The sequence below is a fragment of the Panthera uncia genome (assembly GCF_023721935.1).
Source record: "Panthera uncia isolate 11264 chromosome C1 unlocalized genomic scaffold, Puncia_PCG_1.0 HiC_scaffold_3, whole genome shotgun sequence".
Taxonomy (NCBI): Eukaryota; Metazoa; Chordata; class Mammalia; order Carnivora; family Felidae; genus Panthera; species Panthera uncia.
The window spans coordinates 107,980,298-108,006,912 of record NW_026057584.1 but is presented as its reverse complement, the minus strand read 5'-3'; the positions used below and the strand labels follow the sequence as shown (position 1 = coordinate 108,006,912).

The window sequence follows — 26,615 nt, the reverse complement described above, 5'->3', positions numbered from 1 at the left end:
TCTCTGCCTTCCCTGTCTTCCCATAAACCCACCTTGTCTCTGCTATAGCTTCCCCTTTCGGCACCCATCTTTCATCCTTCTCTTTCCTGGCCCTCTCCTCCCCTGTTGTCTTCACCCCTCCTAGCTTCCACCTCCCTATCTCTCTCGTCATACTTCCTCTCTGGCTCCTGCTCCTCCCTCTTTAGGTCTTTCCCCCTCTTCTGGCCTTGGGTCTCTCTGCCCTAACCCATCCGTCTCGGCTCCCCCCACACAGCTGAGAAAGCACAGTGTGACTCACCACGGGGAGAGTCCACCTCTGAGATGTCTAGCTGGGAGTAGAGCGGGTGGCTGCAAGCCTGTGTGTGTGTGTGTGTGTGTGTGTGTGTGTGTGTGAATGCATGTGCGTGAGCGTGAGTGTGTGGTGCCAGCAGTGGGCCTGGCACGGCCTGCTGGGCTGTAGAGAAGGGAGCAGGGCAGCTGGGGCAGGTCACTTCTGAAAGTCTAGTCAGATTGGGACACAAAGAGCCTGACCCCCAGCCACCCTTTGCTGCCTTCCTTGTCCTGGGGCTGTTCTGCTCCTCCCTCTGGTATTCACAAACTCTTGGCCCAGGAAATGGAGTTATGTGGGAGAAGTGGGGCTGCCCTTACCTGGCCCCTCTTGTGCTCAGCTCACATTTTAGCTGCCAGGGTTGGGGCAGAGCCCCCAGGGTCACAGTGTGAGATCAGCAAAGAGGGGGCCCTGACCCCACAAGCTGCCTTTGGAGCTCCCCTCCTCCTGGTTTCAGTCACTACAGCAAACCTGACCCAAGTTGCTCCTCTTGGCCAATGGGCGAGCCCTGGATAGAGGATGGGGAGGTCTCAAGGCTTGATGGACTCAGGGTTGCCTTTGGGGATCCCAGCAGCCACGAGACCTTCTGATGGTCCTAGTGCCCTGGGCTGGGTGATACTGGCGGTGGGCCTCCAGGACCCTGGTCGGGGTGGGGGGGCTGTCTGTGGTATTGGCGATCGGGCATTCTTGGTTTCGCACTCACTTTCTCATGGTAACACTCCCTTCTCTGTCTGCCTTGGCAGGTCCTCCAGAAACTAGGGAAGGCGGACGAGACAAAGGATGAGCAGTTTGAACAGTGTGTCCAGAATTTCAACAAACAGCTGGTAAGTGTGGGTGGCCTTTGGCCTTAGGGAGCTTGTGCAAAATGGAATTGTGGCTTCCAGGTAGAAAATGTCAAGAGCTGAATTTATGGAGTAAGAGAGCGTGGAGCAGGGGCCCGTGCAGGCTGATGAGGTTACAGAGGACTTCTTGGAGGAGGGAGCAGTGGTTCCAGGCGTAGTCCATGGGAAAGAAGAAGGAGGCCTGGGGGAGGGGGGTGGCGTTCGGGTGGGAGCAGGTAAGGGGTTTTGGCCACACTCTAGAAAACCTTGGACGTCGAGGCAAGTGGGAGCTGAAGAAGCTTCTTGGGAGGAGAGTGGCATTTGCAGAGTGTACTGTGGGAGCAGAGCAGACAGGATCTGGTGTGAGCAGTTGCTAAGCATGGCCCGGTGTGCCTCCCAACATCCCTGTAAGGTATCTGGTGTCATCGTTCCCTTTTTATAGATGAAGCAGAAAGGCTCAGAGAAGCTGAGTAATTTGTCCAAAGCCATCTTGTTTTGGGAGTGGATTTAGATCCATACTTGTTTGGTCCCAAAGACTACAGTGGCACTGTTATCAGGTCCCTTTGCATAGGTCAGAGACCAGTGACAGAAGGGGCTTAATCACATTGGCAGCCTGGGGGCAGTGGTTCGATACAAGAGAGGACTTCTTCTATCTTCTTGACTGAAGGACCCTGAATGCCTCAACTGGGACGTCCCTGAAACTTTTTCCTCACATGAATCTGCTGAGTCTAGAATAAGCCACTTCTGTGGCTGTGTCTGAGGACATAGAAGTGGGGAATGAGATGACCTTGGTGACTCTCCCTTCCTGGGGAAGGGCTGAGGTAGTAGGAAGTGAGGGAGAAGTGGGCCGTGGCCCCATGGCTTCTGCAGGCCAGGCTCAGTGAGTGACAGATGGGGGTGGAGGCCAGGAGAGGCCACAAGGAGTAAGAATCGGCATGGGGGTGGGGTTAGGGCCTAAGCTGTCCTGGGAAAGGGGCCAAATAGGCCCAGACCAGTCTTCTTCCTCCTCCTTGTTCATGTCTGAGGCCACTGAAAGCACTGAAGGTGCCCACCAATGCCTCTGCAGCTGGAATGCAACCTGGGGGAGGGGGTCCTCTTTGGAGAACTTTGACAATTCACTGGCTGGGGGCTGGGGACCATGCTGGGAGATGGCTGGGGTGACAGGGGAGGGCCAGGGAGCATATTAGGAGAGTTAAAGAGCAGCTAAGGAGAAGGTCAGAAGGCAGCTGGGAGAGGTTGGGGAACATGTTGGGAGAGGGTCTGGAGGCATGCTGGGTCAGAGTTGGGGGCATGCTAAAAGAGTCCCAGGGAGCATGATGGGAGAGGGCTGGGGGCATGCTGGGAGAGGGCTGGGGACATGCTGGGAGAGTCCCAGGGAGGATGCTGGGAGACGGCTGGGGAGGAGGCTGGGAGAGGGCTGGGGACATGTTGGAAGAGTCCCAGGGAGGATGCTGGGAGAGGGCCGGGGGCATGGTGGGAGAGGGGGATGCAGAGAGCAGCTTGGAAAGTCCCCAGGACCAAGTTTATCCTTGCCTGCCAGAGGAGCTCTGTTGAAAGGTTCCTTAGGGCAGGGATAGGAGCCCTCATGGCTGATTGTCCCCCAGGCTGCTAATGAGAAGTGTTTCAAGGCCCCAGTAGGTGCCATGACAGAGCCATCTACTGCCTCTGTGGCCCTGGGTGAGCCCCTGCTCCTTGGGCCTCAGTTCTCTCACCTGCAAAATGGAGGTTTGGCTAAGAACCCTGAAGTCTTTGCTTCTGATTCTGTCACCTGAAAGCTCCAGGGGTCTGTCCCCTACTCAGCTGGCTTCCTCAGGTTGTGGGATGCTCTGAAAGCCCTTGGGGGAATCAGTGTTGCTAGAGTACCTACTATAGACTAGGCACTAGATATTAACCTTGCGTTCTTGACTATAGACTAGGTACTGCTTGTATTTTACAGACACTAACCTTGCATTCTTGAGGCGGATGCTGATATCTTCCATTTTACAGATGGGTACTTGAAGCTCAGAGGGGTTAAGCGACTCTTCCAAGGGCACACAGTGGTGTGGTGTCCAGATCTGTCCACTCTCAGGCACCCCTTCTGGAGCTGAGTCCCAGGCCTGAGGACAGCTGGCTGGGCTGGGGAGAAGGGTTAGGGCTCCTGAGCTGGGCAGGGGGTGATGGGGCTGCCTCAGAGCAGGCTGGGCTGTCTGGTGGAAGGAGAAAAAGCACAGGTTTGGGATCTGAGGTTCCCTGTGGTCTGGCCCCAGTGCTATGACCACAGCATTGCTTTCCACTTTCGTCCCTCACAGTCACCCTCTCTGGGCCCCAGCTCTGGACAGGGAGTCACTCAGTGATCCTTGGGCTCAGGGACCAGGCAGTGAGGCCAGAGTTAAAGATAGCTGGTGCGGGTGGCGGGCATGGAGTGGTCACTTGAGCTGGGGCTCTGTCTGTCCTCAGATTGGGGAGGGTGGCTGGCTTTTCAGGGGCCGAGCAGGAGGGGGTGGATTTGAGGTCTCATTTGAAGCTTGGGGTGACCCTCTCTTGGGGTTTAAGGCAGCCATGCAGTTCTGGATTTGATTGGTGTGTGGGGGTAACTGGGGCCCTGGGCTTGAGTGACCCCAGGAAAGGCGGGGTGGAGGCTGAGTGTGGAAAGTCTGGAAGCTGAGTGTTCTCCTGCTCTTTATCTGGGAATACCAAGCAGAGTGGGCCCAGCGCTAGTCGGGGACTAGGATGGCTGGGAATATGGGTTTCAAGGCAGCAAATCTACCCCTCCCTCTGGGTGCCCTAGGTGAGGGTGTAGGTCACCTGGCTGTCGCCGGCTCTCACAGGGGCACATCAGACCCCTTCCTGGCCCCACTTAGTGCCAGTCTAGCCCTTCTGCCCTCTGTCCCTGCACTGGGGAACCCCAAAGGGCCCATTCACCTCCTCCACTACCTCCCCGCAGCTCAGGTCCAGCTCAGGCCTTTCTGGAAGCCATCCTGGGTCCTCCGGGTGGGCCATGCTCTTTGTCCTGGGGCCACCTGTAGCTTGCACCCCAGGGCTCATTGCTGCTGTTTGCTTTTCTCGCTGAGGGGGCACAGGCCTGATTCCTTCTCGTTCTTAGGGCCTGCTTGGCTCAGAGAGGGCATCTCTGGCTATTGAGTGATGATCCTCTGAAACTGACTGCAAGTAGCAAGAGTCAGCCGGAGCCAGAGAGGGTCCATGTGGGAGCCCCCCGCACTCCCTGGGAAGATAGGAGCTTAGGTCTTCAGACCACTGGTCGGGGCTGATGTCAGGGAAGGCAGGGAGCACCCTTTGAAGGGAGGTCTAGCAGGGATACGGGGTGCTGGCCAAGCCACCCCCCGTGCAACTGCCCTGGGTTTTGGTACTGGGTAGTTGTGTCCTTCCAGAATCCTCTGAGTCCAGAGCCCACAGAGCCAGGCTGGAGGGACTGTGCTTTTGAGCTTTATTCTTCCCCCAGCTGCTCTGCAAGGGGTGTTAGAGCCCTGGGAACCTCCAGAGAGTTGTTTCTTGGATGCTCTATTGGGGGGTGGGGGGGTGAGGGAACCAGTTTGGGAGCAAACACACAGGTTCTGTGTTGGCCTGAGCGCTGGCCTGCATGGGGGAGGGCTGTGTCTGGTCCCGGGGACTGACTGGGGAGTGTGGCTTAGGGGCCCAGCTGCGGCTGGCACATGCGAGGCAGAGCTCTGGGCGGCCCCTCGCACATCTGTGCCCAGTGTGCCTGCTCACAGCGAGGCCTTGTTTGGGAAACACAAGGAGCCCTGGTACGGCCTGAGGCCCGGGCAACCACGGCAAGCCACCCCACGGAGACCCCTTCCTCGGGGTGATGTGTATGATGCTGGGGAGGGGAGTGGGATGACAAAGCTTGGCAGGAAGAGAAGCTGAGTCTGGAAGATTCTGCCGGCTCAGATGAATGCAATGGCATCACATCATGAACACACTTGAATCTTCACCTCAGCCGCCAAAGCGTCAAGAGTGGGAATGGCCCTTCTTCATTCCCGGTCCCGCACGGTCCACATCTGGCCCGAGATAGAATTCCAGAGAGCTTTGGATGCTGTGGCCTGGCCTCCTTTGATCTCTGATTTCTTCCTTTGATCTCTAATTAACAAGCCTCAAACTCTAAAGTTCTCAGAATTAGGTGTGGCCACGGTTCTATAGGCTACTCTGGGGGGACTGAAGGAATTTTGGAGAGGGTTTTTTTTTCTTCCCTAACTGTACATCTTATGCACTGCCCTGAAACCCTTCCTGCATGACACCTCTGCTGTTTTCTGGAAGCATTAATTGTAATAAGTAGGCAGCTGCGGTGGGACCCGAGTGTCCAGGCTGTGGGGGTCCTCACCGGGTCTTCCAGTCCGTGAACACCGGGCAAGCCACTGAACCACTCAGCTTCCTCGTCGGTCAGGTGGGGACAAATGATACCACGAAGATGGTGCAGGGAAAGAACCAGCTGGTGCGTGATGCTCTGGGGACACTGCGGGAGGAAGAGGAGGCCCTGGCTGTGAGGAGGGAGGGCCTGTTTGGGGGGTGGGGACAGGAGAGGTTTGAGGGTGCCTGGGTGAGCCTAGGAGGTTGGTTGTGTCCCTGCTTGCCCTCAGCTGGAGTAGAGACCACCTGTCATCTGCAGAAGTGCCAGGCAGGCCAGGAGTGGGGCTGTGGCTGCTTGCCGGGTCCGTGTCTATCTCGCCCTCCACCAGGTCAGGGGGATCCAGGGGTGTTGCTGACACGTGAGCAGGGAGGGCAGGGAGGCGCCAGGATGGTGCTCCTCCCCTGCAGAAGTCAGCTTCTGGCACTGCCACCCTTGGCTCTCCAGAGGCCCTGCCCTCCTCATGCTTCCCCCCTGCCCCGCATCACCATCGTCCGCATAAAGCCCATCTCCTGAAGCTGGGGGCCTGGCCTGGCTCACTTACGCTGTTCCCTGAGCACATGTGAGCTTGTGGTCTGCCAGGCGGGGCTCGGTCACCCCAGCTGGCAGATGAGGAGACCGAGGCTCAGAGAGGTTCGGTAACTTGCTTGAGGTTTCATGTCTAGTAAGGGCCTGACTTGGGCCTTCATAACTCTAAAGCCTGTGTGTGTGCTCTCCCACTTTACACATGGCCTCTGGACACTTCAGCATCTCACTGTTGGTGGTCTCGTACGTCACCTGTTGCCTCAGCCTGTTGGCCCCCTCTCTCCCCTGGGACTCCGCTTTCCTGCTCCTGCCTTGTGTGGTATTGATTATCCAGAGGGACTGGAGGCTTTGCCCAGGGGCCATCCTCTGTACCGGTCCTGCTGCCTCAGGAAGCTGCTGGGGCTGCCTCCCCAGCTCAGGGTCTTCCCTGCCTGGCCCAGTCCCCTGGCCAGCCTTTTCCTACCTCCTGCCTCCTCCCTCTTGGCTGGGCCAGTGTCCTGAGAGTCCCGGGCGTGACCCTGCACTTCTCTGAAGCCTGGCTAAGCCATTCCCTTCCACCTCTGCAACCTGCCCACCCCTTCCAGTGCCATCCTCTGTCTCTGGCACGATGCAGTGGGAGCCTGCCGGCCTGAGCTTTCAGGACAAGGTGCTGGGTGTTCCACTCCTGTGTTCTGTGCTCATTGGTCACCTGGTCCCCGGTCATGTGAGAGCATGCCTGGGGGCCGCCGACCCCATTGTATGTGTGTGCCATTCAGCCCGTGCCCCCGTGTCTTATTCAGGGTGGAAAGGTCTCCATTTTCCTGCCTTCCTTACAGGGCTCTGAAGAGTGCCTGCAAGAGGCAGGTGCTGACGGGCTCAGGACAGATATCCTTTGGGGTCAGGGCCCCTGAGGCAGGGGTGGTGCTGAGGAACGCTGGAGGCCCAGTACATTCTGTCGCCAGAGAGGCAATAGCTGCTGTGCTCCGAGTGGTGCTCCAGGCTGGGTTGTGCTCGGGGGCTGTTCTGCATGTCTCGTCTCCTCTCATCCCGCTGGTGCCCTGATGAGGACAGCTGATCTGTGCCAGCTGTCAGGAGCAGCCTGCATTTGTCCACGCTGGGGTGCAGGAAGGATGGGGACAGGTATGGGGTGTGCCCCGGGCCCTCATGCTGTCCTTGTCATTCTCTCTGTAGACCGAGGGCACTCGACTGCAGAAGGATCTCCGGACCTACCTGGCCTCTGTCAAAGGTAAGGGGCAGGTGGGGCTCTTGGGGCACACCCGGCCTGGGGAGGGGGGCTTCATGGGACACTGAAGGACCTTTGCCATGTGCTGCTGATGGGTACAGAGCTGGGAAGGGGAGCAGGGTTTGTGGTGGAGGGGTAAGGGCTGGTAGTGGGGACCCACACACCTCCAGGGCCTTTGGAGGTGGGGGCAAGAGTGACCGTAGCCCTGGCTGCAGCATGGCCCTTCTGCCCCACAGCCATGCACGAGGCCTCCAAGAAACTGAACGAATGTCTGCAGGAGGTGTACGAGCCCGACTGGCCTGGCAGGGATGAAGCAAACAAGATAGCTGAGGTGAGCGTGAGGCAGGTGGCCTCAGTCCTTCCCGGAAGGCCCTCCTTGTCTCAGCTCCCAGCCTGTTCCTCGCCCACGGGGACAAGCCCTTCTGGTTTTCAGGCATCCACATGCCATGTGCCCTTGGGCAAATCACTTCGGCTCCCTGACCCTGGGCTTATCCGTTCCCTTAGAGTTGCCCCATGAGAGGCCACAGGGCAGGAGTGATTTTATAGTACACCCATTCCACACCCAAGGAACCCAAGCTTCTGAGAAGCCTCTGAGCTGCGAAGTGATGGGGCTGAATCTGACCCCAGGTCGCTGGGAGGAGAGGGCGGGAGACTGGGTGCGGCCCAGCTCGCCCGGCTGTATACTCAGGGACTCTTACGTCCTTCAGAACAATGACCTCCTCTGGCTGGATTATCACCAGAAGCTGGTGGACCAGGCACTGCTGACCATGGACACATACCTGGGTCAGTTCCCTGACATCAAGGTGAGAGGCACTCTCTATAGATCGGTCCTGCTCTGGCCTGGTAGCCTGTGCAGGGGAGTGGGAGAGGGGACAGAGGGGTGGGGGGAAGGGTCAGCCTCTGCCCCGCTCAGGCACTGAGGTGGCCATGCCCCGAAGGCAGGCATCTCCCTCACCCAGCAATTCATCCCTCCAGGGCTGCTCCCTCTGAGGCCAGCCCACCAGCCCCCAGCCCTGGGCCTTTCAGAGCTGACAGCTTTTGGGCCCTGAACCTTTGGGTCTCCGGACTAGGGGAAGAGACCCCGTGGTGCATGTATGCGTGTGTGGCCATGTCACTGTGGAACGACTATAGGGTTGTATAAGGTGTATTGAGGGCATGTAAGGCCTGGGCCTGTGTGCCTATAGGTGTCCTGCATTAGCCTATGTGTGCTTAGAAGGGAATGTATGTATTGTTGTGTGTATTCCCTCTTATCTGGGTGTATATGTGTTATTGTGTGTGTTCCGAGAGCCGGCCCCCAGGTACTGGGAACTGTCAGTGTGCCAGGGTCCCCACTGAGGCCAATGAGCCCCAGATGCTTCAGACGTGGAAGCAGAGATGTTGAGCCCAGATGCTGACTGCTGTGCTAGACCTGATCCCCGGGGAGTCAGGCTCCATGCTGGCCCCCATGGCCGCCCAATGCAGATGGCTCAGGCTCCTGAAGAGGCCTTATGAAGAGTATGGAAGGGAGGCTAATGGTGGTGGCCTGGGAGAAGAGAAGCCTGGGGTCCAGGAGGAGTCTTTAAGGAGCTGAGGGCCAGGCCAGGGTGGAGGTTTGTCCCACAGTACTGGCTGGAGGGTACTGACAACAATGGGTGGATACTGAAGGACATGGTTTCGCCTCTGTATGAGAAAGGACCCCAGAGGGCAGGGACTGCCTCGAAGGTGTGAGCTCTTTGCCACCGGAAATGTTGGAGTACGTGTTTCAAGCATGTATGAGATGCCCTTCTTGAGCCCGGGGTCGACTGCCCTGGGCCCTTCGTCTTCCCCCAGTTTCTTTGGGCCCAGCCTGGTCAGCATCTCAGCATGGGTGAGGCCCTGTTCAGCACCGCTCCCCCACCCCGTCTGTCCTCCAGTCACGCATTGCCAAGCGAGGGCGGAAATTGGTGGACTATGACAGCGCCCGGCACCATTACGAGTCCCTCCAAACCGCCAAAAAGAAGGATGAAACCAAAATTGCCAAGGTAAGGGCTGGATGGCAGGGCTGCGGGGGAGAGTTTTCAGGCTGGGTACCCACGTCCCTTGGAGGGGCCTTCCTCTGTGCTGCCCTCCCTGCACCCCTTTGCACTGTTGACTGTCTCTGCTCCCCAGGGGCAGGAACCATCAATCTCGCTTGCAGATGGCTTTATAGCAGGTGACTAGTCCCAGGTAGCAGAGGCGGGTGGAGGATGGTGCTGGACCCACGGCGGCGAGTGAAAGGCCCTTGCGGGCACCTGGGTGAGGGCCCACTTCCTGCCCATCCTCTGGTGCTTGCTCTGGCCCTTGGTTCCTCCACCCCACTCTGAGGCCACTTTCCAGGATGAGAACAGGCCTGGCTTGGGTTTCACTGGAACGGCCCTGCCCGACCTGGCGTGCTCTGAGTGGAATTCTGTCATGGGATCCGATGTGACCCTATCTCAGCTGGAACAAGCCTGGGGGCACAGGGCTTGGGCTGGCCACACTGTCCACAAGTGAGGGGCCGAGGGTGGGTCCCCCTCCCCTCCCCAGCCCACCCCCACCCTGGAGCAGGACCAAGCTTGCTGAGCCCCTCTGCCCCTGCTAACGATTCTCACATTTTGCTTTGCAGTTGGAGTGCAAGTTTGCTTGCACAGTTTGCTTTGCACCCCCTTCTCTGCCCCTTGCCTGGGGCTCCCCTTAATTCTCTTGACCTTGAGGGGCCTTTACCTGCTGGGGGGCTGGCCCCCTGGAGGGGCGGCCAGCTTGTCTGTCACTGTGTTTGGGACGTTTGGACTTGGTGTTTAATATCTGTGTCTCTGTTTCTCTCTCCCCATCTCCCTCCTGTTTCTCCACTCTCCTTCGCCTTGACCTCCCTTCCCCAACCCCAGCCTGTCTCGCTGCTTGAGAAAGCCGCCCCCCAGTGGTGCCAAGGCAAACTGCAGGCTCATCTCGTAGCTCAAACTAACCTGCTCCGAAATCAGGTGACACTGGCTTCTAACCTTGCACGTGCTGGCGCCTTCTGGTCTGTTGTCCTGTCCTTGGCGCTGGGCGCCCGTCTTGCACTGCCCGGCGCGGGGGGAGGGCTCAGTCTCTTTCCTGGGTTGGTGGGGGGCAGGACTGTTTTCAAATGCCTCTGCTGGGAGAGCTCCTGCTTCAGAGGAGACCTGAGGTCAAATGTGGGTGACTCAGAGGGGCCTGGGGCTCCGGTTAACCTGGGGTGGACCGCAGTCTGTTGCTTCATGCCTGGGTCTCTGGTAGTCCTGAGAATCTATGAAATCCTAGCCTCTGGGAATGCAGGAAAGCCTCCGAGCCATTTGCCCTCTCTGAGGGCTCCTGTCCGAACATGTGTTGTCCTTCAAGCCTAGTAAAAGTTGTGAGGTTATCCAGAATTTGCTGAGGAGACCCACCTGCCCAGAGAGGCGAAATCTCCAGCTCGAAGGGACCCTTGGGAACTGTGGGCCCTCATGGTGCCCCTAGAGGGGAAACCTTGGGAAGGCTCTGCAAGTGTGTTTGGGATCTGAGACCTGGGGCCTGGAGGGTTGGCTCTTTGGGAGTTTCTCGAAGGGCAAACTGTGCACCACAGTGGTTCTGGAGGGCTTCTTGGAGGAGGCCTTTGTACAGAACTCCTGACTGATCTTAATACCCTGGTAACACTTCGCTCTTCGCAGACCTCTGCCGTTGGGATGGACTGGGTGCCTGGTGAGCGCAGTGTGGCCAGGGACGGCTAGATACACCCTGGGAGAGGTGGCCTCATGGTTTCTCTCCAGGGAAACTGGCAGGACTCCAGCACCCCTTCGTGGTCCTGAGGTGGGGGTGCGCAACAGAGCCCTGACCCAGCAGGTTGGGTTTCTCTTTGGGCAGTGGCCCCATTTTTTCTGGGCCACCTCCTGATTTCATCATCTTCAACCTGCACATGTTGAACGCTTGTAATGTGGAGTGTTCTGGGCTCAGCATGGGCTCGCAGCCCAATTTCTTATCTGACCTGCTGCCTGATTTCTTTTAGACTAGAGTTATGGGGTGACTTTGGAGGCACTGAGTTGTTGACAGTCCTACCCTGAGGGTGGCTTGACCCTGGATCTCTAAAGTCTGGGGGAGATGGCCCTCAGGAGGTGAAGGAGGAGCTAGAGGTTGGGGCACCATCCCTGCCTGTAGAGTTCAGGACTCCTGGCTGGAGGGGGTTGGGGCCACTGACCCAGACCCAGGCTTTCTGCATAATTTTCCCTGAGATGGGTTTGGCAGGAGACCAGGTGAAGATTTTTGTTGCCTCTGGGAGTCTATGGAGCTTGGGGTGGTGCCTGTGGCTGCTTTTGAACTCCCGGGTGGGGTGTGGATAGGGGATCCTGCTGGGAGGGCCCCATCCCCCCGCCTCAGGGGAGCCACTAGGGAGGCTAAGGCATATGATCTCATCTTTGGATGTTGGACTGCAGATGTTTGGCCTTTCAGCCCAATTGGCTTTCCCATTTGGACCCAATTTTTATTTGAGCAGATCCTCTTTCTGCCCCCACCCTGCCTCACGCCTGGCTGGAAGCTGGGGAGTCTTCTGAGTTCCCACGGGCAGCTGTCTGGCTGTGAGCTGGGGCACTGTGGTCCCGGGGCTGCCCTGCTGGCTGACTTGACTTTGGGGAGATAGTGTGACCTGGTGAGGCTGTGTTCTTTAAGCTGACCAGTGCCACATATTCCCTGGGCCAGTTCTGAGCTGCTCTCCGTACTGGCCACAGTCCCCTAAAACCTGCCTGCGGGACCCCAGTGCCCCGTGGCATGGTGAGCGGGCCTGTTTCCATCTGTTCCACGTGTCCGTTGGCGTGTAGCCAAGCCACCGGGGCTTCAAGATCTCTCCAGCAACGGAAAGCTCTTCCCCGACCCCCTGCCCCCTCCAGTGCTTCAGAAACAGCCAGAATATGAAGAATGTGACCCAAAGGGAATGACAGACACAGGCCCTGACTTCCAGGAACGCTAAAACGGAGCCACCCTGTTCTTCACAGGATTGCTGGGTGTGCGAACAGAGTTTGGCCTACAGCAATGAGCTGCTAGGCCATCCTCAGTGTCATTGTCACCACTGTTCGTCTGGGGAGTCAGGACCAGTGTCGTGGGGTAGTGGCCGAATCGCCATGGAGAGGTGGTCTCTGGGGGTACGGGAGCTGTGCCAGAGCTCCTGGGGAACGTGGGTCTTCAGCCAGACCCGTGGCAGTTGGGTGGGAGGGGTATGTGACAGTGCCAGAACTCATTCTGTGGGTTCTACAGACCCACAGTACCTACCTGAGTGGCCGACAGTGGAGTATGGCAGGGTGGGCCTGCTGGGTCTGGTCCTCTCCAAGAGCTGCCGGAGGCGTGCATGCTCAGGCAGACATTTCTTTTCTTCCTTTCTTTCTCTCTTTCTCTTTCTTTTCTTTCTTTCTTTCTTTCTTTCTTTCTTTCTTTCTTCCTTTCTTTCTTTCTTTCTTTCTTTCTTTCTTTCTTTCTTTTTTTCTTTTCTCTTTCTTTTCTTTCTTTCTTTCTTTCTTTCTTTCTTTCTTTCTTTCTTTCTTTTTCTGTCTTTTGTCTTTCTGTCTTTCTTTCTGTCTCTTTCTTTCTGTCTTTCTTTCATCTTTCTGTCTTTTGTTTTTCTGTCTTTCTTTCTGTTTCTTTCTTTCTTTCTTTCTCTCTCTCCCTCCCTCCCTCCCTCTCTCTCTTTCTTTCTGTCTTTCTGTTTTTCTTTCTTTCTTTTGTCTTTCTGTCTTTCTTTCTTTCTGTCTTTCGTCTTTCTTTCTTTCTTTTGTCTTTCTGTCTTTCTTTTGTCTTTCTTTCTGTCTTTCTTTCATCTTTCTTTCTTTCTCTCTTTTCTGTCTTTTGTTTTTCTGTCTTTCTGTCTCTTTTGGTCTGTCTTTCTTTTGTCTTTCTGTCTTTCTTTTATCTTTCTTTCTCTTTCTTTCTTTCTTTCTTTCTGTTTTTCTTTCTTTCGTGTTTCTGTCTTTCTGTCTGTCTTTCTTTTGTCTTTCTTTCTTTCTTTCTTTCTTTCTTTCTTTCTCTCTTTCCCTATTCCACCTTTAATTTTTAAGTTAGATTTTAAACAGTTAGGCAAGGAGCTTATTCTAGCAAGCTCCAGCAACCTGAAGATAATTGTCATCAGGAGCAGGGTGGTCCCTCACTCCTCCAGCCCCACGCTCATCCCCGAGGCTGGGCTGGCAGGGAACAGCAGGGATAGTGGGCCCGGAGCTGGATGGGACAGCTGGGTGGGCTGCGGAAATCGTGTGCTTTGTGGCTCTGGTCTGTCGCTCTGGTCAGGTGGCTGCCTTTGCCAGAGGCCTGAGAATGTAAGGCTGCTGACGGGGAGTGTTCCCCCGGGGAGGGGCCTGCTGCGTTCCTGGGATGTGACTCAGACTCTGAATCCAAGTCACCCCCCTGAGTCACTGTTTCCAGCAGTGTCCTCCCAATGAGCTAGCAGAGCCCCTTCTCTGCCTGGTGTCTGTGACTCACTGCCACCCTCACCAGTCTCCGCCTTCGGCTCTGGGATGGGGCCTTAGCGCCACCTGGTGGGTGTCAGCGGGTCTGGAGGGCGCTGGGCCTGCCAGGGTGAGGGCTTTGGGGGTGAGCCCTGGAACCCTGCCCGGCAACCTAGCTCCCTCCTCCCCTGGCCCTGCCCTCACCCCCATCTTTCCCCTGTCCTTCTTGGATGCCTGAGCAGCTGCCTCTGGGCTCTGTGTGGTGGGGACAAGTCACAGAGGAAATGCTGCTACCACCTCCTATAAGGAGGTGAAATGCAGGCTGGGGGCTGGGGCTGAGTAGGAGCCTACTCTGAGAAAGGGGTACTCAGGCAGGGACAGCAAGGCCAAGGCCAAGGGAGCTGGGCAGCAGGCTGACACTTAGTCTGAGAGGGGTTCATGTGTAAGTGGTCAGGGTCCCTGCTGGGCTGGGTCTGTGACCTTCCTGTGCCCCAGCCTCTGGGCCCCTTGTCTGGAGCCTTCTTGTTGTGCTCTGCTCATTCCTCCTCTCCCTCCTGACTCACCTTGGCCTGACGGGGATGGGGGTGGGTGGGGTGTCCCTTTTACCATGGGGGTGGGAGGTTAGGGGGAGCAGATCTTGGGGCTGGGAGGTTAGGGGGAGCAGGTCTCGGGAGGTGGGAGGTTGGGGGAACAGATCTGAGCGGGTGGGTAGGAGGTTGGGGGAGCAGATCTCGGGGGTGGGAGGTTGGGGGAAGCAGGTCTTGGGGGGCGGGTGGGCCTGGCCTGGTCCCAGCTGGCTGGGACAGAGGCCTGGCGGAGGGGAGGGGAGTGACGGGTCTTGCCCCTCAGGCAGAGGAGGAGCTCATCAAAGCCCAGAAGGTGTTTGAGGAGATGAATGTGGACCTACAGGAAGAGCTGCCGTCCCTGTGGAACAGGTGAGTCCCCAGGGGTGAGTCCCCAGAGGTGGTGGCGCTGAGCCTTGGCTTCCCTTCTGAGGATGTCTGTCCGCTGTGCCCTGTGCCCTCCCACGGTTGGTGTCTCTGGCGAAGGTGGAGGTGTGTTGGTGTGTGTGTGTCTCCTGGGCCGCCCGCTGACCTGTGTGTTCTCTTTGCCCCTCCCTCCCTCCTTCCCACAGCCGTGTAGGCTTCTATGTCAACACGTTCCAGAGCATTGCGGGCCTGGAGGAGAACTTCCACAAGGAGATGAGTAAGGTAGGTCCCGGTGACCCCTTTGGGCCACACTCTGCTGCCAAGGGCCAGGGTCAGAGGCAAGGACGGGGCCGGCCAAGCTCCCTCTTTTCCTGCTGGGGCTTGGTGCACACTAGTGACCATAGTGCTGCCTCTGGGCCTTGGGGAGAGCCGCCTGGTCCTGGCCTCCAGGAGCTCCCCGCTCTAGAGCGTCCAGGCCCAGTGGGAGTGCTGGGGAGGCTGTGAGCAGGGCCCACATGCCTGGCCCCTGGGCCCTCCTCGCCCCATCCTATTCTCCCTGCCTGGATGGAACCAGCCCCTCCTGAGGTTTCAGTGTGTTCTCAGGCGACACTGGCTCAGGGAGCTCTGAGAATGCTGGCCCTTTCCCCATTCGTAGGCAAATAGTCAGTAAGTTCCTAGAATTTCTCAATTTTTTTCTCATGTTTCTTAAGACATTGAAACGCATCTGCTTTATCTGCCAGAATCCGGGGTAAGAAGGGGTCTGATTAGCTTGAATTCCTATGTTGTATTATTTTCATTTTAACTGGCAGTTAAACTACACAGCAGAGTTGGAGAGACCCAGTGTTGGCAGCCCCTCCCTCCGTGCACTCGAGGGGTCGCTGACTCTGTCTCTTGGGCCCAAAGGAACCAAGTGATGGCGGTGGAGTCCAGGCCCAGGGCAGGAGGAGAAGCAGCAGCTTGGAGCCTCTTCCTGAGCCACCACCCTGACTATGATTTCCTGCCTTTTAGGTCTTCCCATTCTTTTCCTTCCTGCCTTTAAACATTTGAGACAACTTATGAAAAGTTTAAAAAGGGAAGAGGTGTTTGGGGGAAGAAAACATTTATGTAAAGTAGGAGGAAAATTCAGTTCTGAGCTTCCTAGTAGCCAAAGCGAAAGAGGGAAATTTTTTTCAACAGTGAGAATCACTGTGTACATGGGATAAACCTCTTCTATCCTGTCTGTGGTTTTAGTGAAATCTTTGGCAGTTGTAGGGTGGCCTGAAAACATCTTGGCACAATGACCTTAACAATTAGAATCAACAGTTAGTTTGCAAAAACAATTTAAAAACATTTAAAAACCGTACAAGCTGCATGAGGCATTTTAGGAAATTTCTACAAGTAGAAAGAAGAGAGAGGATGGTCCTCAGAAGCAGTAACGATTGTAATGTAGCCCACTCCCTTCATTCTTCCCCTTCGTTTTTCTGGGTTTGGTGTGCAATTCCCAGCTCCCTACTCCTGGTAAGGGACGGGGAGCAAGAAGGGGTTAGGTATGGGGAGGAGCAGGGATGTTACTGGGGAGACAGAGGTGTTTGGTGGCCCCTGAGGCTCTCCCCACCTGCTTGCTTCCCCTTGCAGCTCAACCAGAACCTCAACGATGTGCTGGTTAGCCTGGAGAAGCAGCACGGGAGCAACACGTTCACAGTCAAGGCCCAGCCCAGGTGCGTGTAGCCCAGCACTGTCTGGCCATCTGGCTGAGGGTGGGGTGGAGGGAGGTGTGGTCTGGGGCAGGGTCCTGGGGCAGAGCTTGCTCATTCCTGAAAGACCAGGGCAGGGCTGTGTCTGCCCCGCCCTGGGGGTTTGGCCTCTCTGCTCAGGGGGACAGGTTAGGGTACCCCACATTCCTCTGGTGTGTGGCATCAGAGAAGGAGCACTCCTGGACAGTCTGAGCGTCACCTGACACCTGAGCCTGGGCCTGGGCCTGGCTTCCCCTCCTGTGGAGCCCAGCAGCCAGGGTGCCTGCAAAGCCTTGGAGGTGGGGCCCAGGGACTCCAAGCTTCCGTGCTGATGTGGAGCCACCTGGAAGGGGAGCCTTCCTCCCCCAGCAGGGGCATAGTGCCACCTTTTCCTTTCCTTGCTCCTGGGAAAGCCCAAGTCCCTGGATGGTGGCATCCTGCGCACGCACAAAATCATCCTTGTTCCTGTCCTTGGCCTGGTCTGGCCTCTCAGGGTCCCCTCCAGCTGCGAGGAGATTCCTGCTTCCTGAGGGGAAACCGTGAGGGAGGAGGGAAGTGCCTTGCCCTCTGGCTGCGGGTCAAGGGAAATGATAGCCGGTCTGGGATTTCCCTTCCGTTTTGGCTTGCACCTGTGACAGCACAGCCCACAGGGTATGGATGGACCTCAGCTTCCTCTCTGTGAAACGGGGAACGTTTATCTGTGTCTTGGGGCAACTGGGGGGCCACGGAGGACTAAGGAGTTATTCAGGGAATGTTGTTCTTCTTCTCCCTGAAAATGAACCAGAATGTGTGTGACTGAGAGAAAGGAGCCCACAGGGGGCCCTGAGGCCAAGGGGTGAGCAGGGGGCAGGGTAGGGGTGGGGAATCAAGGCCAGGTCCCTGCGGGGAGGAAGGGTCTCTCCCTGTGCTGGGCCTACAGGTAAGATGGGAGGGTGGTGAATGGAGGCCACCTGGGCAGTGCAGTGGCTGGACCCAGGCTTCCTGTGGGAGAAGGCTGGTGTGAGCGGATGGGGAGGGGAATGGAGGGGATGGGGGGAGTGGAGCTCTATGAACCTCCTTCACTGCAAGGTGGCCCATTTTGCAGCCTGGTTGCTTCCTTTCAGAGGCCTCCCAGCGGCCAGCTGCACCCCCCTCCAGGCACTGTGGGCCCCCAGAGCCCCTGTGTACTGAACCACAGGCAGGGTGGGTGGCCAGCAGTCTCCCTCAGCTGGTCAGCCCTGGTTCGGGGCTGCACCCTCTCACTTTGTCAGCTCTGTTCCAAGGCGCCTGGCTGCATGCCCAGGTCAGTGGGGTTCCTGGGACTGGGCGATGGGGGTTAGGGTTAGGGCAGGGTCAGGACCTCTTCATGGCCTTTGAGCTTTAGGGGAGGCTTTGCCCCTTGGCACCCCTCTGAGCAGAGGGGTTGCTGATGAGGAAAGGGAGCAGGCCAACCTCAAATTGGGCGTTTCCCCAAAATGAAGGCCTCTGCGTCCCGTCCGTTCCCACAGAAAGAAAACTAAACTGCTCTCCCGGCTGCTCAGAAAGAAGAACAGGTACCGGCACCGAGTGCTGCATTGTGGGGGTGTCTGGGGCCGGCACCTGGCCGGCTGACCCCTGTGCATGCGCCTAGCATCCTGCTCCGAGGGTGCCACTAACCCCTAACCTGTGTCCCCTGTTTGGTGCTGCGGGCAGGGCTGTTGTGGGAGGGAGCCGGCGGGGTGGCAGGGCTATGCTGTGGCCTGTGTGTGTGTGTCGTGGGGTCGGAGGGCTCAGGGGCTATCCGGTGGGAATGAGGAGGGCAGACAGCCTGAACTCGGTTGAGTGGGTTCCTCTGTGTGCCACAGCCCGTCCACCTGGCTGTGGCCCAGACCAGGAGGTTCCAGATGGGAACATGCGTCCCCAGACGGGAGGAATGTAGCCAGAAAGGAGCCTCGGCGAGAGGGGAAGGGGAAGGGGGTCTTGTAGCACAGTGGTGGGTTTTAAAATCTGTGTGTGTGTGTGTGTGTGTGTGTGTACTATGTTTATATGTATGCTTTAAGGAGGCAAATACATTCCCACGAAACACAAATTCAGTAGAGATGAGAAGGGACCACGATGTCTCTCACACGCCTGTCCCATCATCTCAACACCACCCCCCAGCCCCACCCCACCCCCCAGGCTGTGTGGTCAGTAGCTTCTTTAGATCCTTCTAGAACTGCCCTGTCCAACACTTGCCCCGGGAGGCTGGTGAGCACTTGAAATGTGGCCAGTGTGACTGAGCAGTTGAACTTCTGGTTTCACTTAATGTAAATATAACCTTCAACAGCCATCTGCGGCCGGTGGCTAGTCTTTATCGGTACCGTCCCATGGTTTCCTTATGCAAGAACAAACGTACATTTTCATTTTCTGCCCCCTTGCCCCCAAGTGGTGCTCATGTGAGAGACTGCAGCCTCTCACCCCCGGATGCCACTCTGTGGCCCTCTGCCCCAAAGGGCCTGTAGACGCAAAGGTGTGGATGGTGACCGCGGTGTGGGTGGGAGCATGGGCCCTGTGAGTCGGGCAGTGGTCAGTGTCCCGGTGTGAGTGGGTGGACTGGCGGGGAGGCCGGCCGAGGCCTTTGGGGGCTGGCTGAGGAGGGGGGCCCAGCTAGGTACAGGGGCCGCTGCAGACGTGTGGGATGAGACTCATTCGCCTCTAGGATGTTTGGCTTTCTCGTGCTGTGGAGCTCGGCTCCCTGGTGGAGCCCAGCGGTGGCCTGTGGGTGGCTTCCCTGAGGACCGAAGACCTCCAGCTTGGAGTTCCTCCCGGGCCATCACTGTCTCCAAGGCAGGCCCTGTGCCCACACCCTTCGTTTCCACCCATTCTGAATCACGCGTACACGAACTTCTCACCTGTAAGCACGGGGACACACACTCATACACACGTGGACATCGCATTTTCACGGTGAATCTATGTGAACACACACACATACACGCTCTCCAATTCACATGTTAACAGACACATGCTCATACGCGCATGCACATGCATTTCCACACGGATCCGTGCACACATCCCATCACAGGCACACCTGTGCATTTGCACATTCCCTTTTGTACGCAGTGACTTCCCTCCATTGAGCTTTCTCCCCCGTCTTGCCTCCACAGTGACAACGCCCCTGCAAAAGGGGACAAGAGCCCTTCGCCTCCTCCAGATGGCTCCCCGGCCGCCCCGGAGATCAGAGTCAACCACGAGCCTGAGCCGCCTAGCTCAGCAGCAGCAGGGGCCGCCCTCCCCAAGTCCCCGTCTCAGGTAGGCACCGTGCCCCCTCCCCTGCTCCCTCTTCTTCCTGCTTCTCTCTCCTTCCCAGTCCTCTCCCCAACACCGGCCTGGGCTCCCCTCAGCGGCCCTGCCTTCTCCTGGGAACGCCTGTGACCGTGTGTCTCCCTCTGCTCCCCCACAGCACCCTCTCCTTCCCTCTCTCCCTGACCCTTGGGGCTGCTGACCTCCTCATCTTCCTTCCCCCCCCTACAAGGGGCTTGGGGCCCTCAGCCCCAGGGCATCCAGATCTGCAGAGGCCGTTGCTTTCTGTCCTCCTCATCTTCTCTCTTGGCATGATGCCATGCAGGACCTCCACAGGGTCAGCGAGGGAAAGGGCTTGGGGAGGGGAGCATGAGGTAGCCAAGGGGCACAGGCCCTGGGCTTCCAGAAGCCTCCCCCAAGAAGCTTGGCCCCCACTCCTACCCCCACCGGGTTCCTCCAGCTTTCTGCCATGTCCCCAGGAGCTGGCCTGCGGCCCCGTCTGAACTGATAGGCTTTCCCAGCTGTCAGCTCCTGGCAGCAGCCCTCTTGGTGGTTGGCCATGACCCTCCCCACAGCTGATTAGATGTGAAGAGTGTGACAAGAGCCCACACTTGAATAGTACTTGCTCTGGGCCCAGCACTATGCCACCACTTCCCACATTTTCATTCATTAAACCGTCACAGCCACCCTGTGAGGCAGATGCCCACCCCATCTCAACAAGTGAGGAAACCAAGGCTGGGGGGCGGGGCATGGTTCCTGACTTGCCGGAGGCCCTCCATGGGCAGGTGTGTGGCCATCCTGCCTGGCCCTCTGCTGGGCCCTGGCTCCTGCTCCATGCTGGCCTTCACGGGTGACAGACAAGAGAGCCTGGGCCCCTCCCGCAGGAGATGCAGAGAGGGTCCTGGAAGGGCAGAGAGCCCAGGTCATAGCTATTTCTCAGCGACAGCTTCTCTCCTCAGTGTCTCACCCAGGTGGGTGACAGCCCAGAACTGCAGCCCCTCCCCCGCCGCCCTGCCCCCCGGGCTCTCCCTTCTTTCTCCTCTTCTTTTCTGTTCCCTCCCTGTCTCTCTCCTTCCACTTCCTCCCCCTCCTGTCCCCTTCTCTGTCATCCACTCTGTCTCTGCACAGCATTTCTGGACCTCCTGCTTCCGTCTCCCTCTAGGGGTGGCGCTGTGGTCCTGCGCCTCAGGCAGCCGTGACTCTTCTTGTCTTCCTCAGTTACCTGGGTGGGGCCAGGGCCTGGGGTGTGACTAACCGTGGCTTTGTCTCTGTCTGTCCCCCCTCCCCCACCCCCACGCTCTGCTGTGCCTCGCTGTGCGGCCCCTCACCTGCTGCCGACCCACAGCTCCGGAAAGGGCCACCAGTCCCTCCACCTCCCAAACACACCCCGTCCAAGGAGGTCAAGCAGGAGCAGATCCTCAGCCTGTTTGATGACACGTTTGTCCCTGAGATCAGCGTGACCACCCCCTCCCAGGTCAGCCGCGGCCACCGCGGCCCAGCTCTCTCTTACTCTCTCGGGACATGCATGGCCTTCTTCCTTCATCCCACGCCCTACGCCTCTGCCTCAAGAGCCAGAATCTGGCCTGAGAGGTTGGCCCAGAGCCTCCCCCTTGCTCATTCATCCACCCCTCCATTCATCCTTCCCCATCCATTTCTGAGCATGGACTGTGGCTAGATGCAGGGACACAGTCGGGTGGTCCTCGGGCAGCTGGTCAGCTTGGTAGTGGCCTCATGCTTCCACTGGTGCGATGGGTGAAGAGGCATCAGCAGGGAGGATCCCGGCCAGTCCAGGAAAGGCCTCCTGGAGCAAGTGACATTTGCCAGGTGGCTGCAAGTAGACACATTGCTTTAGCCAGAGTCAACAGTGTGTGTGTATGTCAGGAAGGGTAGGACATGGGCTCAGGAGGTCAGAGTTCAGTGTGTGCAGAGTGCAGCAGTGGGGCAGTGAGAGGAGGCAGGGGGGAACACAGTTGGGAAGGCCCTGGAAAGTCTGGCCAAGGCACATAGACTGTAGCTCCCAGACACGCCGACTGGCCTTAGGAGTGGGACAGTGCTTGGGCCACGGAGCAGGGCTGCTGCTCGGAAGTGTCCTGAGAAGGCATGTAATGCTCATCCATAAGTGGACAGAAGGAGGGCTGAGCAGGAAGGTTACTGCGGAGGCACGGATGTGGGCTGTACAAGGTCAGATGGGTTCGCAGAGGCCACTGTGTGCTCAGCCCTCCAAGCCTGCCCTCCAGGCCTCGAAGCCAGGGCCCTTCCCACTACGGCCTCGCCTGTGGTGCAGGCTTGCTGATCCCAGGCTGTGGCTGGCCCGTGCTGGAGGGCTGCCCTAGAACTACTCTGCCCAGGGCCTCTGGTTACTGCCTCCTGCCTGCTCCTTTGCACAAGCTCAGAGGCCTGGGTTTGGGGGGTGGGGAGAGGCGGTGCAGGGCAGAGGGTGAGTGTGGAAGGAGAGGCGGTTGGGAACTGAGGATGGTGGTCTCTGCTAAGAGTGGCCTAAGGCTGAGTGGGCTTCAAGCCGGGACAGAGTTCTTTGAGTTAGAAATAGGAACTTCCGGTATGGGGTGGCTGGGTGGGCAGGTGGGCGATTTGTTGGCTCGGGCCCGGCAGGCCTGGGAGCCCCTGTCTAGAAGGTGACCAAGGCCGGTTCAGGGGCCCCTGAGAGGGGAGGACACCGGGTGGCATGACCTCCGGGACAGCTCGCTGCTGGAGCACTCACCAGCCTGAGTAGGCCTCCGCCCTAGAGGTGCACATGAGGGACACGGGGTCACACAGAGCGCTAAGAAACGCTCAGTAGGGGATGGTGCCAGCCCCTTATTGACACGACCTTGTTGGGTTTTCACCTGAGCTGTTAGGAGGGGGTTCTTGCCCCCGTTCAGCAGGCGAGGACCCCGTGGGCCTGCCCGGCAGCCACACCACCCTCACCGAGCGTGTTGGCCTCTCTGTGCTCACTGCATGCCTCCTTGCTACCCCCTCTGCCCACTCCAGGGACCCAGGTCTCTGCCCGGGGTGGGAAGCCTACACCGTGGGTGCTGTTGCTGGGGGCTGGGGAGGGCTGTCTGTGATGCTGTGCTCACAGGGCTGCTGGGCAGGGCTGAGGTGAATAGCCTGCATCCTTGCACCGGAGGACAGTTGTGGTCCTGCATGGTGGGTAGCTGGCTCGCTGGGAGGCAGGGAGGGAGGATGTGGTCTGCCCTTTGGTGCCCCTGTCCCCTTGGAGCACAAAAGGGCAGCTGTCTGGGCTTGAGTGACCTCTGAGAAGGAGCTGGTGGTGGGGCTACTTGGGGGAGAGAAACACTGCTACCAGCTGGCAGGGGTGGTGGGGCACCTACAGGCCATGCACCCACGGTGTCTTGAGCACTCACTCACTTAGAGAGGGCAGGGTCATGGGGACAGAGCAGTGGCCCCAACCCCAGCCTCATTAGACAGGGATCAACCCAGGGAAAGTCACTAGTTGGGGGTGGGCTTGGGGCAGGGGCTTGGGACTTAGGGCCCCGTGTCCAGGAAGTGAGACCACTCAGCCCGGGCTCTCCGAGGTCTGTGCCTTGTCCCCTGAGCTGTGGGACAGCTGGCACCTAGTGTTCTCAGAACTGAGAGTCTCAGGTCTCTGCTGACAGGCCGCAGCTCCGCTGTGAAGTCCCGTCTGGGGAGCCCATTTCCCCAGGACCCAGGTCTTGGGTCCTTCTAGACGCAAGGCTTTAGGTGGACGTGGACAGTCTCCTGGGGCCATGCCTGTTACCAGCACATTCCTGGGCTGCACTCAGGCCCGCTGAATGGGAGTCTCTGGGGGTGGGACCTGCGGTTTGAGTACAGGTGCCCCCAGTGTCGGGGAACCCACACCTAAGATTTGGCTCCCAGGCGGTGTGTGTTGGCTCAGCTCTGTCCTCACTCTGTGGAGCTGGCGGGTGGGTGGGTGTCACCACAGGTGAGCTGTGTGGGGCAGCGAGGGGGGCCTGTCCTAGGGAGGGCGGTGGACTGTGCTGCTTCTGGGGGGGCAAGGGTGAGGCTGGGAGAACCTGTGGGTGTGGGGAGCAGAGAGGAGCATGCACCGGGAGCCCACCACGGTCTGCAGGACAAGACAGACCTCTGGCTGGGCTGGGCTGGCGGGTGGCTACCCCAGTGGGCCTGCTGCTGAGGGGGGTGGCGGGTGCGGTCCTTGTGTGCGTGGAGCCTGTGCCAGGGTCGTGGTGGGGGCAGTGCTCCCACGTGTGAGGCAGACGTGAGCATGTGTGCCTGCCGTGAGCTCCCCGTGGAGTGCTCCCAGCCTGTCACTAACTGCCTTCCTCCTCTGCCACTGCTGCCAAGTTTGAGGCCCCGGGGCCTTTCTCGGAGCAGGCCAGTCTGCTGGACCTGGACTTTGACCCCCTCCCGCCTGTGGCGAGCCCCGTGAAGGCGCCCACACCCTCTGGTCAGGTTGGTCTGAGCCCACCACCACCACCACCTGCGGACCTGCGGGTCTCTGGGGCGCCGGGCCGTGGGCTCATGTCTGGCCATGGGTGCCCATCTAAGCCACCAGGCCTTTAGGGTCCTGGGGTCAACAGGCTTTCCTCCCACTCACTGCCCTTCCCCTGGTGCCCTGGCCCCCTACCGCCCCCTGGCCCTGCGCAAGAGGAGGGGAAGAGCAGACACGTGTCAGGGAGAGGGCCCTCGGGAGGAAGGTCAGCTGAACACTCACTTGGTAACTTGCGGCCTCGGTCAGCCTCCTGCCCCTCTCCTCGCAGTGGCTCTGTGTCTGGGCACTCCCTGGCAGGTGTCCAGGACTTGGCCCCCTGGAGACCCTGGAGCCTGGCTCCGTGCTGCCCTGAGCCCATTGGGCTCCGGGGCCTTGGGGTGGGGGTCCCTGGGGACTGCTCGTCTGCCCCCTGTCACTAACCTTTGCACTAACTCTGTCCTTCTCCCCTTCTGCTGCGCCTAGTCAATTCCATGGGACCTCTGGGAGGTAAGCTGTGTTTGCTCTGTGCCCACCCGCAGGGGGAGCTGCTCCTCCCTGGCCCACCCTGCCTGGTCCTGCACCTGGCCTGCTCACAGGTGCACACACACGCACGCCCGGGCTGGTGCTGGTGTGCGCAGGAGCTGGCCGTCACTGCCTGTCTCCAGGTGTCCCACTGCTTCCCCTCTGCCAGGCCCTGCGGGGAAGGGGCTCTTCGGTTTAGCCAGAGAAGGTCCTCTGTGGTTTGGCTCAGTCGTGGGGTCTGTGAGTGGCCCCGTAGGATGGATGTGGTGTCCTCCTGCTGGGCTGCGGCCTGCGAGGCAGGGCGGCCTTGGGGTGGAGGGTCTTCGTCCTTGAGAAGGTTTGTGCCTGTGGGGATCCTACAGGGCAGCGGCATCGGGGAGATGTTGGGATAGAGGACAGGAGGAGGGTGGCTCGAGGGACAGGAGAAGCAGGGTGAGGCCAGGTGCCCTTATGCGAGCAGGCCTGCTGGGCAGTTGTCCTCATCACCTGGGGGCTCAGGCACGAGGCTCAGGGAGGGCGTGGGGCCGCACTACCACTATGCAGCTTCTGAAGGAGCAGGAGCCGCTGTGTGCGAGTGCTGGGAGCACTTCTCCCAGGAGCTTGAAGGCTCCGAATAGCCTTGCTGTGGAGGAGGCCAGAGGAAAGCCTGGCACGGGCAGCCATTTTAGCGAGGGGCCTTTGGTGGGTGCTGAGCCGCGTGTGGCTCGTTTGCGCCTGCTCATCCCTTTGTTAGGAGTAGGAGCAAGGAGGTGGGAGTGGTTTTCCCTTCAGAAGGTCCACGTGTGTCCCTTGATGGGCCAGGCTGCCCGCCACAGGCACCCAGTCTCCCCTCTGCCAACGCTGGGCCGCTCATGACTCTCTTCTCTTGTCTTGTGCCCTTGCCCAACACCCCCTCCTCCCTGGTCTTCCACCCTTCCCGCCCTGCTCTCCCTGGTGGCCCATCACTAGCCCACAGAGAGTCCAGCTGGCAGCCTGCCTTCCGGGGAGCCCAGTGCTGCCGAGGGCACCTTTGCTGTGGCCTGGCCCAGCCAGACGGCCGAGCCGGGGCCTGCCCAAGTAAGTGCCCATCTGCCAGCTCCCAGTTGTCCCCAGTCCCTGGGGGTGTAGCAGTGAGGAAGAGCCTGGAGGAGGAGGCACAGGATGGACAAGGCCACTGTGGGCCTGAGGGTGAGGTCAAGGCGGTGAACCAGGAGGCCCCTAGGATGGGGCTTACCACTCCTGCTCGCTGTGATTTAGGCCAGATTGGCCCCTCTCCCCCTTGCCAGCCCCACCCCAGCCTCCCAGCTTAGGCCTCCTGCAGTGGGAGGGAGGAGCGTTCAGAGCATCTCTCTGTTTGTGGCAGGTACTTTCCAGAATTTTCTCATTTAACTTTCACCCTAACCTAGACATTTCCTCCTTTTACAGATGAGGAAGTGGGGGCTAGAAAGCTTGAGTGATTGATTGTGCCCAGAGCTCGGAAGTGGCCGAGTGTGAGTGTTGGCCCAGGTCAGCCTGACTGAGGCTGGACAGTGTCCACTCTGCCTTGGCCAGGCCCCTCCCCCCATGGTGCCCATCACTGTGCTGCCCCCCTCCTTGGGGAACAGGTGTCCAGGGCTGGGCAAAGGCTGCTCCAGCCTGCCCTGAGTTGTTTGGCCAGGGACAGGCACTTGTTGCTGTCCCCAAGCGTGGGGGTCTCATGGCTCAGCCAGCAGGCCAGGCAGGTGGGAAGAAGCTGAGGCCTGGCCAGGCCTTGGGCTTAGAGGACAGGACCTGTGAGGGAAGGTCGGGGTGGCATCCAGGGGCCCGTGTGGCACGTCACTTGGCATCTCTGTGCTGCCAGCACCTTCTCCAGCAGCTTCCCGTGACAGGCACCCAGCCTCTCCTCCAGGAGCTCCCTGTACTGCCCAGCTCTAGACACTGCTGCTGTCCATGGCCCTTTCCTTGTCCTGGTCACAGCGTCCGTCCCGTGTCTGACCCCATGCCGGCATTTGTGTTGCAGCCAGCAGAGGCCTCCGAGGTGGCGGGTGGGACCCGACCTGCGGCTGGAGCCCAGGAGCCCGGGGAGACAGCAGCAAGTGAAGCAGCCTCCGTAAGACGACAGGGACCAAGACCCTGTCTTTTCTTTCCTGCTGTCTGCCCGCCCTCCCGCTTGTGGCTCCCTAGCCCTGTGTGTTCCCTGTGCTCCTTGCTCTGTG

The 26,615-nt window shown here is 58.9% G+C and overlaps 1 protein-coding gene across 7 annotated transcripts in view; it reads left to right on the top strand.

Moving 5' to 3' along the window:
- The window catches only part of BIN1 (bridging integrator 1), a 55,573-nt gene that overhangs the window by 26,001 nt on the left and 2,957 nt on the right, over nucleotides 1-26,615 (top strand). For 2 of the 7 annotated variants that reach the window (XM_049615768.1, XM_049615769.1), the window contains exons 2-10: nucleotides 1,051-1,131; nucleotides 7,166-7,220; nucleotides 7,454-7,548; nucleotides 7,925-8,020; nucleotides 9,110-9,217; nucleotides 14,459-14,544; nucleotides 14,745-14,820; nucleotides 16,153-16,235; nucleotides 19,352-19,496. In XM_049615768.1, coding sequence (XP_049471725.1) covers nucleotides 1,051-1,131; nucleotides 7,166-7,220; nucleotides 7,454-7,548; nucleotides 7,925-8,020; nucleotides 9,110-9,217; nucleotides 14,459-14,544; nucleotides 14,745-14,820; nucleotides 16,153-16,235; nucleotides 19,352-19,496 — 825 coding nt within the window. Of the gene's footprint in view, nucleotides 1-1,050; nucleotides 1,132-7,165; nucleotides 7,221-7,453; nucleotides 7,549-7,924; nucleotides 8,021-9,109; nucleotides 9,218-10,078; nucleotides 10,172-14,458; nucleotides 14,545-14,744; nucleotides 14,821-16,152; nucleotides 16,236-19,351; nucleotides 19,497-20,832; nucleotides 20,962-23,792; nucleotides 23,901-24,402; nucleotides 24,427-25,389; nucleotides 25,498-26,419; nucleotides 26,510-26,615 lie in introns of all 7 variants that reach the window. The other 5 variants (XM_049615770.1, XM_049615771.1, XM_049615765.1 and 2 more) reach the window with 5 other exon arrangements.